Source organism: Micropterus salmoides, unplaced genomic scaffold, assembly GCF_014851395.1.
Source record: "Micropterus salmoides isolate LMB-PRFRI ecotype aquatic unplaced genomic scaffold, ASM1485139v1 Ms_hic_scaffold_1, whole genome shotgun sequence".
Taxonomy (NCBI): Eukaryota; Metazoa; Chordata; class Actinopteri; order Centrarchiformes; family Centrarchidae; genus Micropterus; species Micropterus salmoides.
Window position 1 is genome coordinate 57032309 of NW_024040040.1, and position 14833 is coordinate 57047141.

At 43.8% G+C, this 14833-nt stretch overlaps 1 protein-coding gene across 1 annotated transcript; it reads right to left on the minus strand.

The window, feature by feature from the left end:
* Window positions 1–2965: 2965 nt before the first annotated feature.
* Window positions 2966–14396, minus strand: LOC119897605 (leucine-rich repeat-containing protein 30-like). The gene is made up of 8 exons (XM_038711433.1): window positions 14240–14396; window positions 11886–12084; window positions 11159–11290; window positions 8135–8248; window positions 6815–6949; window positions 6478–6611; window positions 3483–3531; window positions 2966–3338 (listed from the first exon to the last, which is right to left on the minus strand). The coding sequence occupies exons 2-8, from the start codon at window positions 12036–12038 to the stop codon at window positions 3189–3191; spliced, it is 867 nt and encodes a 288-aa protein (XP_038567361.1). The 5' UTR covers window positions 12039–12084; window positions 14240–14396; the 3' UTR covers window positions 2966–3188.
* Window positions 14397–14833: the final 437 nt, after the last annotated feature.

The window sequence follows — 14833 nt, forward strand, 5'->3', positions numbered from 1 at the left end:
AGACTACTTGGCCACAAGTTTGTGGACAGTCATGTGTGAATTCAGTTAAGGGAAGTATGAAGTATGCAATGATTTTTTACAAAACACCATGCAGTGGAACAGGTAAGTCAGGTTTTATTGAATTCAACTGTTTATTGCATTTCCATGTTAACAGTGATATTAAATAAACGAAAGAAATATGAAGAATAGAAGTTTGATGTTATTCTCTGCTGTGTTGTTGATGCACTAATCGCCAGCTTGGTGCTGTTTGTTAAGCTCAACACTCTTGAAACAACTCTGCTCTTCTGGACTCTGGTGGCTAGACAGTGTTTAGAGAAATAATAATAATAATAATAATAATAATAATAATAATAATAATAATCTTTATTTGTAGAGCACTTTTCAAAAACAAGTTACAAAGTGCTTTAACAAGTGTAAAGACAATAATACCCAAGAGACAATTATACAAAAACAATACAAGATAAAAGCATGAAAACATTGAAAAGACTAAAATACAGATAAATATAAAATTAGTAAAATACAATAAAATAAAAGGGATAAAATAAAGTCAAATAAGATCGGGAAAAGCTCTCCTATAAAAGTATGTTTTAAGAAGGGACTTAAAAGAGTTCACTGACTCAGCCGACCTGATTTCCTCGGGCAGGCTGTTCCAGAGCCTCGGGGCCCTGACAGCAAACGCTCTGTCCCCTTTAGTTTTCAGTCGAGACTCTGGAACAGACAACAGACCTCTGCCCGAGGATCTCAAGGTACGTGCTGGTGCGTATGGGACTAAAAGGTCAGAAATATAACAAGGCGAGAGGCCATGAAGAGCTTTAAAAGTGATCAATAGAATTTTAAAGTCAATTCTAAAACATACTGGGAGCCAGTGTAGTGAAGCTAAAATAGGAGTAATGTGGTCATATTTCTTTGTTCTGGTTAAAAGCCTGGCAGCTGAGTTCTGGACAGTCTGGAGTCGATCAGTAGATTTTTGGGTTAAACAGGTGAAAAGGCTGTTGCAATAATCCAGGCGTGATGAGATGAAGGCATGTAAAATGGTCTCGGTGTCTTTAAAAGTTAACATAGATCGAATTTTAGCTATATTTCTAAGTTGATAAAAACATGATTGAACAAGCTTTGTGGTGTGCTGCTCGAAATTTAAATGACTATCAAACCAAACACCAAGGTTCTTTGCCACAGGCGTAATGTGATTTACTAGGGAACCAGCAGATGGCAGTATTTGATTTGCCATCTGCTGGGACCCGATGACCAGGATTTCTGTTTTGTCTGAGTTCAGCTGGAGGAAATTATTTGATATTTGGTCTGTGGATCTGACGGGCAAGTATATTTGTGTGTCATCAGCATAAATATGAAAAGAAATACCATGTTTATGGATAATATGTCCAAGGGGAAGCAGATACAAGGAAAACAAAATGGGTCCTAAGACCGACCCCTGAGGCACACCATATTTAACTGGACAGAACGAGGAGACATAGTTGTTTACAGACACGCAAAACTTCCTATTTGACAGGTAGGATGAAAACCATTCTAGGGCAGAACCAGAGATCCCCACCCAGTGCCTCAGTCTGTCTAACATGATGTTGTGATCAATGGTGTCAAAAGCAGCGCTAAGGTCCAGGAGTACCAGGACTGAGCACATGCCTTCATCAGCAGACATTAAAAGGTCATTGGTGACTTTAAGCAGGGCAGTCTCAGTGTGCTGTGGTACTTCCTAAAACCAGACTGAAACTTTTCAAATATTTTGTTATTAATAACAAACCCAAACTGTAAAAGTAAGGGGAACATGCTCTCAGGTAGTAAAAACGCCCGGTCCACCCAGGGTTGAACTCAACGCCGACAAAACAAAGCAATAGCAAAATGTTATTTATTATAAATGAATTAAAAGCAAATTACATACCACAAAGCCCGTTGTGCAATGTTGCACACCATTTCGAGGAAACATGTCGTTCAATCAGAAAGCCTTGCAATCCGGTGCAAAACGTTGAGACTGAACTCGCCCCAGCTCTCAGGTAATTAAAGCCCCATCTCTATCCATGGGCAAGTTCAGTGCCGACAAAACGCAGCAAAAAGTTTTTTTCCATGGAAATGGTGGTTCCCTGAACACCCCTCTGTGTACGCAAGCGCACTGAATTTTCCTGCCTTTTTAACACCGTTGTATTTACAAACCTGTCGCAGCTGATTGGGCAACACGCCCACCAAATGGGAGAAAACATGCCTCGAAGTCCGTTGCAGAACGTTGCACAATGTTGCAAGGAAACATGTTGTTCAATCTGAAAATGTTGCAAACCGGTGAAAAATGTATTGAGATTGAACTCGCCCCAGCTCTCTAATTAAAGCCCCGCCCCACCTCTACCCAGGAGCGAGTTCCATCTCAAAACGTTTTGCGCCGGTTTGCAACGTTTTCTGATTGAACGACATGTTTCCTTGAGTTCTGCAACGGGCTTCGAGGTATGTTTTCTCCCGTTTGGTGGGTGTGTCTTAGGTGTTATCCAATCAGCTGCCACAAGTTTGTAAAAACAACGGCGTTAGAAAGGCAAGAAAATGCAGTGCGATTGCGTACACAGCAGGGTGTTCAAGGCACAACCGTTTCCATTGAAAAAAACGTTTTGCTACGTTTTGTCGGCGCTGAACTCGCCCCAGCTCTCAGGTAAATAAAGCCCCGCCCCACCTCTACCCAGTTCTCAGGTAATTAAAGCCCCGCCCCACCTCTACCCAGTTCTCAGGTAATTAAAGCCCCACCCCTCCTCTACCCAGCTCTCAGGTAAATAAAGCCCCGCCCCACCTCTACCCAGTTCTCAGGTAATTAAAGCCCCGCCCCACCTCTACCCAGCTCTCAGGTAAATAAAGCCCCGCCCCACCTCTACCCAGTTCTCAGGTAATTAAAGCCCCGCCCCACCTCTACCCAGTTCTCAGGTAATTAAAGCCCCACCCCACCTCTACCCAGTTCTCAGGTAATTAAAGCCCCACCCCTCCTCTACCCAGTTCTCAGGTAGGTAAAGTTGTTGGGTTTTCTGTAAATAATATCACAAAGTACGATCTAGACCTGCTCTTTTATGAGTAGCGCTATGAGATAACTGTTGTTTTGGCGCTATATAAATGAAATTCACATCAATTGATTTGAATTAGGTAGTTAAAATCCCCACTCCCACAATTACCAAGCTCTCAGGTAGGTAAAAGCCCCGCCCCCACCTTCACACAGCTCTCAGGTAGTTGAAGAGGGAGCTGAGCCCCCCCTCCAACACCTCCTTCACGGGCTTCAGCAGCGGGTTGTGGATGATGTGCAGCCCTTTATCCAGAGGATGGCAGGCCAACCTCTCCAGTCGGGACAGCTGGTGCATCTCCTGAACACATCATCATCATCATCATCACCAAAGTCACTGGTTTTATTAGTATATAACACTGTCTATAACGCACCAAACTACAGTTTAATTTGGATGATTTCAAACTTCACAAGTGTCACGGCAGCTGCTCTGTTGGCACTTTACCTGTGGTACATCCTTAATGTCGTTAAAGTCCAGGTTCAGCAACTCCAGCCTGGAGATCAATCAAATCAACAGGGTTACGCTGAATGTAACGTTGAATGTAGTTTTGCATTCAGGGTTATCTACTGAGGGGATACCATGGTGAAGTGATTTACCTGGCGAGGTAGGTTACCAGGTGAGGTGGGGTTACCTTGTTAGATGGGGTTCCCCTTCGAGGGAACTCGAACTGCGTCGGTAACGACACTATGGCAACACCTCTGGGCGTGGCAGGGCTGAAAGTACTCCAATCCTATTGGCGTTGCTAGAACTGTGTGACAGCGTAACTGGAGGCATACATAAGCACGCCAGCACAACGGACACATAGCTTTTTTCTATTCAGCACCATTGACCATCAGATCCTATTGCAGTGACTGGAACATTTCATTGGCATTAAATTAACCACTCTATGCTGGTTTAAGTGCTATTTATCAGATCGATTTCAGTTTGTACATGTTAACGATGAGTCCTCCATGCACGCCATAGTTAGTCATGGAGTTCCACAAGGATCTGTCCTCGGACCAATCCTCTTCACTTTATAAATGCTTCCTTTAGGCAATATTATCAGGAAATATTCCATAAACTTTCATTGTTATGCAGATGATACTCAGTTATATCTATCGATCAAGCCAGATGAAACTCATCAGTTAGCTAAACTTCAAATGTGCCTTCAGGATGTTAAAACCTGGATGACCTGTAATTTTCTCATGTTAAACTCAGATAAAACTGAAGTTATTGTTCTGGGGCCTAAGCACCTCCGTGACGCATTATCTAAAGATATAGTTTCCCTTGATGGCATCGCCCTGGTCTCCAGCACCACTGTGAGGAATCTTGGAGTTATATTTGATCAGGACATGTCGTTTAAGTCTCACATTAAACAAATTTCAAGGACCGCCTTTTTTCACCTACGTAATATAGTGAAAATCAGGAACATCCTGTATAAAAATGATGCAGAAAAACTAGTCATGCATTTGTTACTAGCTAGTCCGTTAAGACTCTTCAGCTGACCCAGAATGCTGCAGCACATGTTCTGACAGGAACCAGGAAAAGAGATCATATTTCTCTTGTCTTAGCTTCTCTGCATTGGCTTCCAGTAAAATCCAGAATAGAATTTAAAATCATTCTTCTTACCTACAAAGCTCTTAATGGTCAGGCACCATCTTATCTTAAAGAACTCATAGTACCTTACTACCCCACCAGAGCACTGCGCTCCCAGAATGCAGGGTTACTTGTGGTTCCTAGAGTCTCCAAAAGTAGACTAGGAGCCAGAGCGTTCAGCTATCAAGCTCCTCTCCTGTGGAACCAGGTTCCAGTTTGGGTTCAGGAGGCAGACACCATCTCCACATTTCAGAGTAGGCTTAAGACTTTCCTCTTTGATAAAGCTTATAGTTAGGGCTGGCTCAGGTGAGTCCTGAACCATCCCTTAGTTATGCTGCTATAGGCCTAGACTGCCGGGGGATTTCCCATGATGCACTGAGCTCCTCTCTCCTCTACTTTCTCTCCCTCTGTATGCAACCTCATCCCATTATTGCATGTTACTAACACAACTTCTCCCCTTTCTGGTAGTCTTGTGCTTTCTCATCCCTCTCCTCTCTCCTCCTATCACTTCCTGCAGGTGTTTCTGGCTCTGGAGCTGTGGAGTCTGGATCTGTGGCTGCGGGTCACCTGCTGCCCCCGTGTTCCTGCTCGACACCCTCTGCTGCAACGACTATTGTTGCTAGTCCTATTGTTATTATTGTTATTATAATCATTAACACTACGACTGTTACCATTAACACTATTATAAATATCTGTACCATTTTTCATTTAGTCTATAGCAACATCACCTTTACTGTCTGTGCCTCTGTGTGGATATTGTGTAGGCTGCCTCCCTCCCCTCTCTCTCTCTCCTTCCATCCCTCTCTTTTTCTCTCTGTTCCTCTCCTGCCCTCTCTCTCTCTCTCTCTCTCTCTCCTTCACCCCAACCGGTGGAGGCAGATGGTCGCCCACCCTGAGCCATGGTTCTGCTCGAGGTTTCTGCCTCTTAAAGGAAGTTTTTCCTTGCCTCTGTCTCCTAGTGCTGCTCTTGGTGGGAATTGTTGGGCTTCTGTAAATAAAATCACAGAGTACGGTCTAGACCTGCTCTTTTATGAAAAGCACTGTGAGATAACTGTTGTTGTGATTTGGCGCTATATAAATAAAATTGAATTGAATTGGATCGTTCAGACCATTTCCCTGGCAGATGCGCGGGTTACCTTCACCTATGGCCGTAAGGGTGTACTCTACTCGAAGCATGGCGGTCTCTAGGGCCCTCCTTACAGGGGCATCGCTCCAGGATTTGTGTGAGGCAGCTGGCTGGACCACTCCTCACACTTTCATCCAGTATTACAGTCTCGACCTTCCTTCTGCACCCGGCACCCGTGCGCTCTCCTCTTAGTCGTGCCTACACTGGGGGGCAGGCGGAGGCTTCAGCGTGGCATAGTGGGTATTCTCGTTCCCATAGTGTCATCACCGACGTAGTTCGAGTTCCCTCGAAGGAGAATGTCTCGGGTTACGTATGTAACCCTTGTTCCCCAAGAAGGGGAACGAGACACTGCGTCGGTCCGCCACACCTCACCCTGCCTGGAGTGCCTTGCTTCATAGCAAAGAGCTAATGTGTCCGGTGTGCCGGCATGCTTATATATGCCTCCAGTTACGTCGTCACACGCTACCATTCTAGCAATGCCAATAGGATTGGAGTACTTTCATTCATGATTTCAGCCCTGCCACGCCCAGAGGCGTTCCCATAGTGTCGTCACCGACACAGTGTCTCGTTCCCCTTCTCAGGGAACAAGGGTTACATACGTAGCCCGAGACGCTAGTTACTTGGGGTTACCTTGGAAGATGGGGTTACCTTGTTAGATAAAGTTACCTTGTTAGATGGGGTCACCTGGTGAGGTGGGGTTACCTTGTTACATGGGGTTACCTTGTTAGATGGGGTTACCTGGTGAGGCAGCACAGAGCCTTAGGCAGAGAGTGGAGGCTGTTTCCCTCCACAATGAGGATCTTTAGCTCTACCAGAGCCTGGATATTCTCTGCTAGGTTCTCCAGACGGTTACAGGCCAGGTGGAGAAACACCTGTAGGGACAGAGAATGTGATTGACTGACAGGAAGACATTTTATACTGTCAGTCGGCAGAAAGTCATCTTAAGGATCCCTGTGGACTTGATGAATTGTGGATTTGGACATGCGTTGACTTCCCAGAAATGCAAGTGTGAATCTGTGAGCCTAAAAGAGCGATGAAGTCAGAGAGATTTTGATTCTGAGTGATGTGAACGTACCAGAGCCTTCATGTTGTAGACACAGCCTGGGATGTGAGCGATGTGGTTGTGACTGAGATTGAGTTTCCTCAGTCTGGTCAGATTGGAGAGAGAGGCAGGCAGTGAGGACAGCTGGTTGTTGGCCAAACTCAACACCTGAGAGACAACAGAGTCAAACAAAACTCTGTAAAGCCACGCATTCAGCTGATTACATTTACTCATAGCGACTTACAATTGCTATACAGAATATGTCAGGGGTCATGTGCCTCTAGAGCAACTAGGGATTAAGTGTCTTGCTCAGAGACACATGAGTTCCACTGGGAATTGAACCCAGGTCTCCCACACCAAAGGCATGTGTCCTATCCACTGCCCCACCGCCACCCCAAGCAGATAACTCACTTCCAGATCACAAAAATGATACTTGTTTGAAGATTTTTTAATTTAATTTATTTAACCAGGGGAAAAGACCCACTGAGATAAAATCTCTCTTTCAAGGGCGCCCTGGCCAAAAAAGGCAGCAAGTCAAGGAATGACAACAATATAATTAAAACATACCACTTTACATATACGCATATGTGACAGTAAGATCACACTATAAAAATCAGTACATTAAAATGTCTTCATGCAACTAAAAATGCACTAATGGAATACCTGGTCATTTAAAATATTTACATTCATCTTTAAAAACCTCCGTAATCAAGGATTTGAACTCCGCAAACGGTGCTAGCAGCTCCAGCTGGAGGATCCCCTGCAAAGAGTTCCAGGTTAATGGAGCACAGCATGAGAAGGTCTTTCACAACATTGAAGTCACCCTGGGAACTTTAAAGAGCAGCAGCCTGCTGGACTGGGTACAATGACTACTGACCGCATAGCTAAGGAGGCTACCAAAGTAATGTGGTACTTTGCCAAGTACTAAGGCCAAGATTCTGCCAAGAGCGAGCTATAGTGAATGTTATAAGCTTGATTTTTTGGGTATTGAAGACTAAGGAGAACTGTAATGAGCTGTTATTAAGCCTGGAGCTAGGCAAATGTATAACTATGTCATCTGCATAGAGATGCAACTTGCCTCGATGTGAATGTTTTCCTACATCATTTACAGAAATAGTGAATATACAGGATCAAAGATCGAGCCTGGGGGATTTAAACCGTCCATCATGTATCTGACAATGATGTAGGAGTGCAATGCAAAAATCAGTGGAGTACCCTAAATATCGCAATTACTGCACTCCAAAATGAGCTGATCCAAGCTGAGTCTGCGTCTGAATATAAAAGTTTGGAAGAGCAAACCAGCAGTAGTATTCATAACAGTTCTAGAAGTATTTCCCCAAGTATTTGCAGTACCTCCAGTTGTGTACAGGCTCCCAGCTCTTCAGGAACTTCAGTCAGTCTGTTTCTGTAGGCAAACAAGACTCTGAGTCTCCTCAGCTGTCCGATCTCTGCTGGCAGGCTGCTCAGCTGCACACAGTCAAAAACATCAGGCGCTCATATCAGGGCTGTCACCCTCACATTTTACTCTACTTACATCAAATGGAAAATTCAGAACAAATATTAAAAAGGAAGAAATGCCACATTTCCTGAATTCTAAAGTTCTAACAACACATTTCTGTTAAAATACATTATTTTATCTACTGGAAGGAACAAATTAATAAAATCTTCACATGAAAAATTCACATAAGGGGGCCCATTTACATGTGAAAGATCATATTTCAAGTTTTAAAATATGAATTTTCATGTCTTTTGAAACGAGAGACTCTATGGAAGCTGAATGGTGTGGCTGTGATGAAGGCTGCAGCCTGTAGGGGGCGCTTCACACTGTTAGTGTTGTTGCTCAGTGGAGTTGAACTGAAGGTTGACGAAGGGAGGAGGAAGGTGGAGAGAGGACAGAGAAGAGAAACTGGATCCTGGAGGATTAGAGGGGGATTAAAACCTTTATTTATCCAGGAGGCAGAGCAGCTGCCTGGGGAGGAGGCGGTGGTCGCTGCCTTGCTCACGGGCACGCTGACAGACTCGGACCTTCACGTTCTGGCTTTTAAGAGGGCCACTGAGTTTACGCTCATACTTCTCTGCCTGTGAAAACAGTCCTATAACGTCTTCTGTCCCAAATAACTATGCATCATGCAGACAGGCACTGTCAATTTAGGATCTATCAGGATATCTCCACCTCATCTGTCTTTCACAGCGACTTTATGGAAGATCAAAATCACTCTTTTACAAAGCTGCATCCACATTTTCATTAATATGTAACCCTGGAATATAACTATGGTTCACAAAATTGCAAACAAGCATCATCTCCTTGTTCTGTTCTACTCAGCTATCCTTGAGTCCATTATCACATCATCAGTTACAGTATAGGAGGGTAGCATGGACAGCCAAATACAAATGGAACTACAGCAGATTGTCTCCAAAGTATCCACTCCCCCCACTGTAAATTGAAGAAAAAGATCTCCAATCCATCACATCCTGCTCACCACCTCAGGGAGGCGCTACAGGTAACTTTCCACCAAGACCAAATGCTTCACAAACAGCTTATTCCCCAAAGCCATCAGGACGTTGAGCTCCCTTTAGTCGCTTCCTCACACACCATTCACCAACGTGATTAACCACAGACGCATTCACCACTCGTTAAACCGGAACTGAACCGGACCCCTCTAGTACCTGGTACCCTTTAGCGTTGTCTCCGGACTGAGAGAGGAATCCACCTTGATGAGTTTGTCTCTGAACATGGAGCCCTGCAAGAGGTACATTATCGAAGGAGGATTTTAGCGAAGGATTTTAATGAGCACCCGTCATGCCTGCAGTCATGTCTCCTGTTCATTTGTGTGAGAGCTGTTTACAACTGAGCCAAATAGTTGCTGAACTGGAAAAAAAGGTGTCTTTGCTTTATCAGCTGAGGGAGGAAGGACACCATATCCATTCCATGGTGGCCCAGTCTCGAAGCACCTCAGTGGCTGCAGGTGAGACCTCCAGCAGAGACCTGGATGACACTGCTCCCTGGACAATGCGGGCTCAGCCCCACACTAAAGACCAGTGTGTGCGAACAGGAGCCAGGCCTAAGACTGTCCAGTGCTCTACTCTAGTATTGGTTCAATTGGATCTGGTTAGTTTCTGTTTGAGCACTTAGGATCAGTGTATGAATGTGTGTGACTGGTGAATGCAGATGTAGTGTAAAAGCACTTTGAGTGGTCGAAAAGACTAGAAAGGCGCTATGCAAGTATGGAGCATTTACTCCAGGAAGGTGTTTCTGGGGTCAACACGGAGGTAATTTCCCTGCTAGTCCACCTCCAGCACCGGAGGTGGTGGCATCTCAAAAACATTCACAGTGCTTGCCTCCTCTCTTGGGCTCTGTCCAAGGCAATGAGGGGAAAAGGCAGACAGCATCCGCGGGGCCACTGTCACTGACATTTCTGCCAGGATATATATTTCTGCCGGATATACTGGAAGCCACCCCCTTGGTGGATACAGTGGTAACCCATGTGAGCACTAATGATACACGGAAGCAGCAGTCTGAGATTCTAAAACAGGATTTTAAAACCTCTAAACTGCAGCTGCTTCAAAACGCTGCTGCACGTCATTTGACTAAGACTAGTTAATTTCAGAATTGATTTTAAGATCCTTTTACTACTTTATAAGTCACTTAATGGTATTGGTCCAGAATACTTATCAGATTTGCTGTTACCTTATGAACCTACTAGAACCCTCAGGTCCTCCGGTAAAGGCTTTTTAATTATTCCTAAAGCTAAACTGAAACTGATGGTGAGGCGTCCTTTCAATGTTATGGCCCGTGTTTGTGGAACACCCTTCCTGATGAGCTGAGAGCAGCAGGAAATCTGGACATGTGTAAACGCAAACTAAAGACATACCTATTTAACCAAGCTTATAACTGAGCTGTAAGTTTTAACTAACTTTATTTATTTATTATATCATACTTTTACTATTGATGGGCTGCTTCTCTAGTGCTTCTTTTTCTGGGGTGCTGGGGTTTTAGTGTTTTAGGTGTTTTTACTCATTTGGCTGTTTGGGTTTGATCTTCTTTTTTTCCCAGGTGCTTATTATACTTATATCGGGTGGTACTATTGCATTATTGTTGTTTTTAAACTACTGTTTTTATATGGCTCTGTAGTGTGGAGCATTTTGTCTTACATGTGTTTGTATGAAAAGTGCTACATAAACAACAACTGATTGACTGATTGATTGAATGTGTTCTTGTATTGTTACACAATGCTATGTGGAGTATGTATGCATGTTGTATATGTACCTGATGCAGAGTTTAACATACTGTACCGAAAACAAACTCCACTGGCCTCTGTCATGTGGTTAATAAAACTGTCTGTTTCTGATGGAGGTGACAGCAACCAGATGTTTCACCTGGTTGCCCCAGAGGTTGAGCACCACCAGGTTGGAGAGCAGAGCCAGCTGAGGAGGAAGGACCTTCAGACTGTTGAGAGACAAGTTCAGCTTCTCCAACTCCAACAGCTCCCACAGTTCATCTGGGACCTCCTGCAGTACCAGAAAAAGCAGGTCAGGGACTGGATCTATAATCTGTGTTGATGCTGCTCTAATATGTTCAGAGGGGGAAACAAAGGTGGTCAGAGGCTTCTAAGTATTAAATGACTCTGCTATAACTAGAATATTTACAGCATCTATTTCCTTTAAACAGCGACCAGCCAAGTTGTTTATGTGTAGAAATACGGTTCTATGGTTGAGAAAAGATAATCCAAAAGGAAGTGGTCATCTGACGACAGGTAAAGCTCTGAAAATATCCTAAACACAGTGTACACTTGAACTGATCTAGATGTTTTCTTCTTTCAGGTGGTGAAGACACATTAGCTGCTGACCCTGTCCACAGCAGTACAGCCATCTACTGCAGCTGAAAAACACTGACTGCGTATAAGTACCTCATGCAGCCCCACTACAAAAACCCAGAACTATCCCTTTATTCGATCATCAAAAGATAAATGTTTCCTTCATGAACTGTGAACGTGTGTTCTCGAGAGCGGCAGCCATCTTGTTTGCGTTGGAAACAGTGGAGGCGTTAGCAGCTAGCGCTCGCTTGGTGGGAGCTGCTACTCTCCTGCTGGTGTCGCCGTCATACCTTCAGTCCTCGGCGAGCCAGACTCAAGACGTTGTATCCGAACTGTCTGACGGTGAATCGACGGATTCTGTCTGCTGACGTCAGGCTGTCCTCCATCCCCACGCTCCTCCTCTTCTCCCCCTTCACCTCCTCCCTACACACTGCTGCTCCCATCCTCAGTTTGCTGGCTTTGGTTCAGAAGCTGCATCCAGATGAACTCCTGCAGGTTAAAAAACGATTTATCCAAAACATTCCTCTAGCTGAACTTTGTCTGATGAGTTGGACAAAACTGACCACAGCTGTGTCCCAACACTGGTGATAGGTTCATATCTTTCCACATCATAGTCAACATCAAGTAAGATAAAAAGTTCATCAACCAAACCACAGAAGCTGACAAGACAAGCAAGGCAGGCTAAACAGGACAACACACTGCAACATGGGACAGAGCGTAAACACGCTACAATGACCTGACAAAGACTGTGGGAAACAAGCAAGGATATGTACACAGGGTTAACAAGCTGGGAGGAGACACAGGTGAGGGACATGAGGCCAACAAGACACAGGCAGGCAGAGAGAGAGCAGGGGGAAACAGAAAGACTAGCAGGCAGGGCAGATTACTGAGGGGGGAAGGACAAAACACAAGTTACTCAACACTAAACCTCAGGAGTCATATAAATAAACTAACACAAGCAGACAGAAAACAAATAAACTAACACCAACAAGGAACACAGAGCAGACATGTGCAAAACAACACAGAGCAGGAGTAAACACTTAAGACAAGGTACAGGACTAAGAACTAAGACACCGAACTAGGAACTAAGATACGAGACAAGACAGATACTAAGTAACTTAAAGATGTGGATGAATAATAATAATAAAGGCTACATAGAGACTAGAGCAGAATGATCAAAACCAGATTAATTAATGAAATCGGTAGAGAACATTAATAGACAAGCAGACAGAACTCAAGCATGATGGTACAGAAACTAATACATGAGACTGGAACAGAACTGAAATCAGGAAAATACCAAAACACCACTAAACACCAGCTGACAGATAATAACCAGACAAACAGTAACATCAGGTAGAGGACGCACACTAAAGGTAGCCAGCAAATTGAAACTAAGTCTAAACTGACAGCAAAAGGGATTCTAACTAATAAGACAGGGCGGCTAAGACAAGATAACAGAACAACACAGACCACAAAGACTGGATACAAGACCACAGACAGACAGGACTGACACCCAAAAGCCAACAGACTATATAACAGATCTCTAACTGATAAAAGAATAAACTCACAGAGAACTAAACGGAACAGATGATACAAAACCAAACCCTCAGAATCAAAACCCAAAAACACAGCACTCAGGACAGGATCGTGACAAACTACCACTGTTTTGGTGTTTAGGTGTGAGGTCATGTTGATTTAAACACATCAGTGTTAAAGTCTGAAACACAAACAGGGGCCACACTTTGTGTTGAAAAGTGGTTGGGACATCAGACATGAGACGTTACTATGCACAGTATTGATGAAAAGTTATTCAAGGCTGAAATATTTGAGGGGGGAGGAGTGTTAAATGTTCCTGTATTTAGCATCAAACACTCAGTTTACTGCATTCTGGAGAAATGTTCTGCACAAATTTATGGTGGAAATGTCTTTATCTAAATAAAGGGAAACACAAATATTCAGGTGGCAGGAATGTGTTGAAAATATCACAGTTTTCCCTTTTAGCTTAAGTTACTATTTTTGGACAAGGCACATTTATTTCTATTTTATATCTTTAAATTGCATTGCACGTTTTCTTATTGTGCAAATAAACTTTTCTTAAAGCATTTTTACTTGTTAGTTAACAAGCTATTTTTCAGAAATCGTTTAACAAATGTTTTCAAAAAGTGGTGGGGACGTGTCCCCAGCGTCCCCAGCAGCCCCAGTGTAAATATCACCTGTGAATGAGGTGAACTGAATGGATCTTTAAAGACAGCAGTGGCATTTTTTTCCATGCTGCCCCTTGGTGGCGTCATCCTGTTACGCTGATGATACTCAACACTTCTGTGTCTCCTGATGACACCAGCACCATCGAGGCCCTCCACGGGTGGATTTTACACAGTAAAGATCTTCCTTCAGCTCAACCAGGATGAAACAGATGGACTCGTGACAGAGACAGCAGCTGACCTCTATACCCACGTCCTACCCACCAGGCTGTGGTTTCATTAAAGACTCTGATTTAATGCCCACATCTACCCTTTATCACTAGAAAAATATCCTCTCTCCCAGGTTGATACTGACACACCCTTTTCATTTCACACATTATTATTATCATAAATAATTAGATTATAGCCGCTTTAAGACCTGTCAAACATGTTAGATTTCCTACCTCACAAAACATCTGCAGCCTTTCAGAGTAAAAATCCTGTTCACGTTCTCAGAAACATGAAGGTTGTTGTTCAGTAAAGGTGGAGAGTCACCTGAGCTGCTCACTGACTGATCAGCTTATTGATGAGTTCAGCGTGTGACCGACTGACTGACTGAGAGAGAGGGCGATCGAGCCAGGAGTGTGTTTCAGAGGGAGAGAGAGAGAGAGGGCTCTATTTGAGGACGAGCACTGACAGACAGCACACACACTTGCTGCTGTCAGTCAGTCAAAGAAGTTTTCACATCCTCTACTGCAGGAAAAGTACTAACACCACTCTGTGAAAATACTCCATTACAAGTTAAAGTTCAAAGCCTTCCTTCAGTAACAGTATTGCAGTAAAAGTACTCATGTTGCAGTAAAATCTTCTATTTCTGGATTAATGTTCCTGCTGCATTAATGTGGATGTTGCATTTTAACTCCTTTATATCCTGTTGGGTACTTTCATCTGCAGCAATGCATCATGGTCTATAAGATCATCACGTGTTAGTAGCGTCGCTGTCCTGTGAGAACCACGTATGTCGATGCATTTTCCAGCTGATCTGAGGGAGGTTTAAA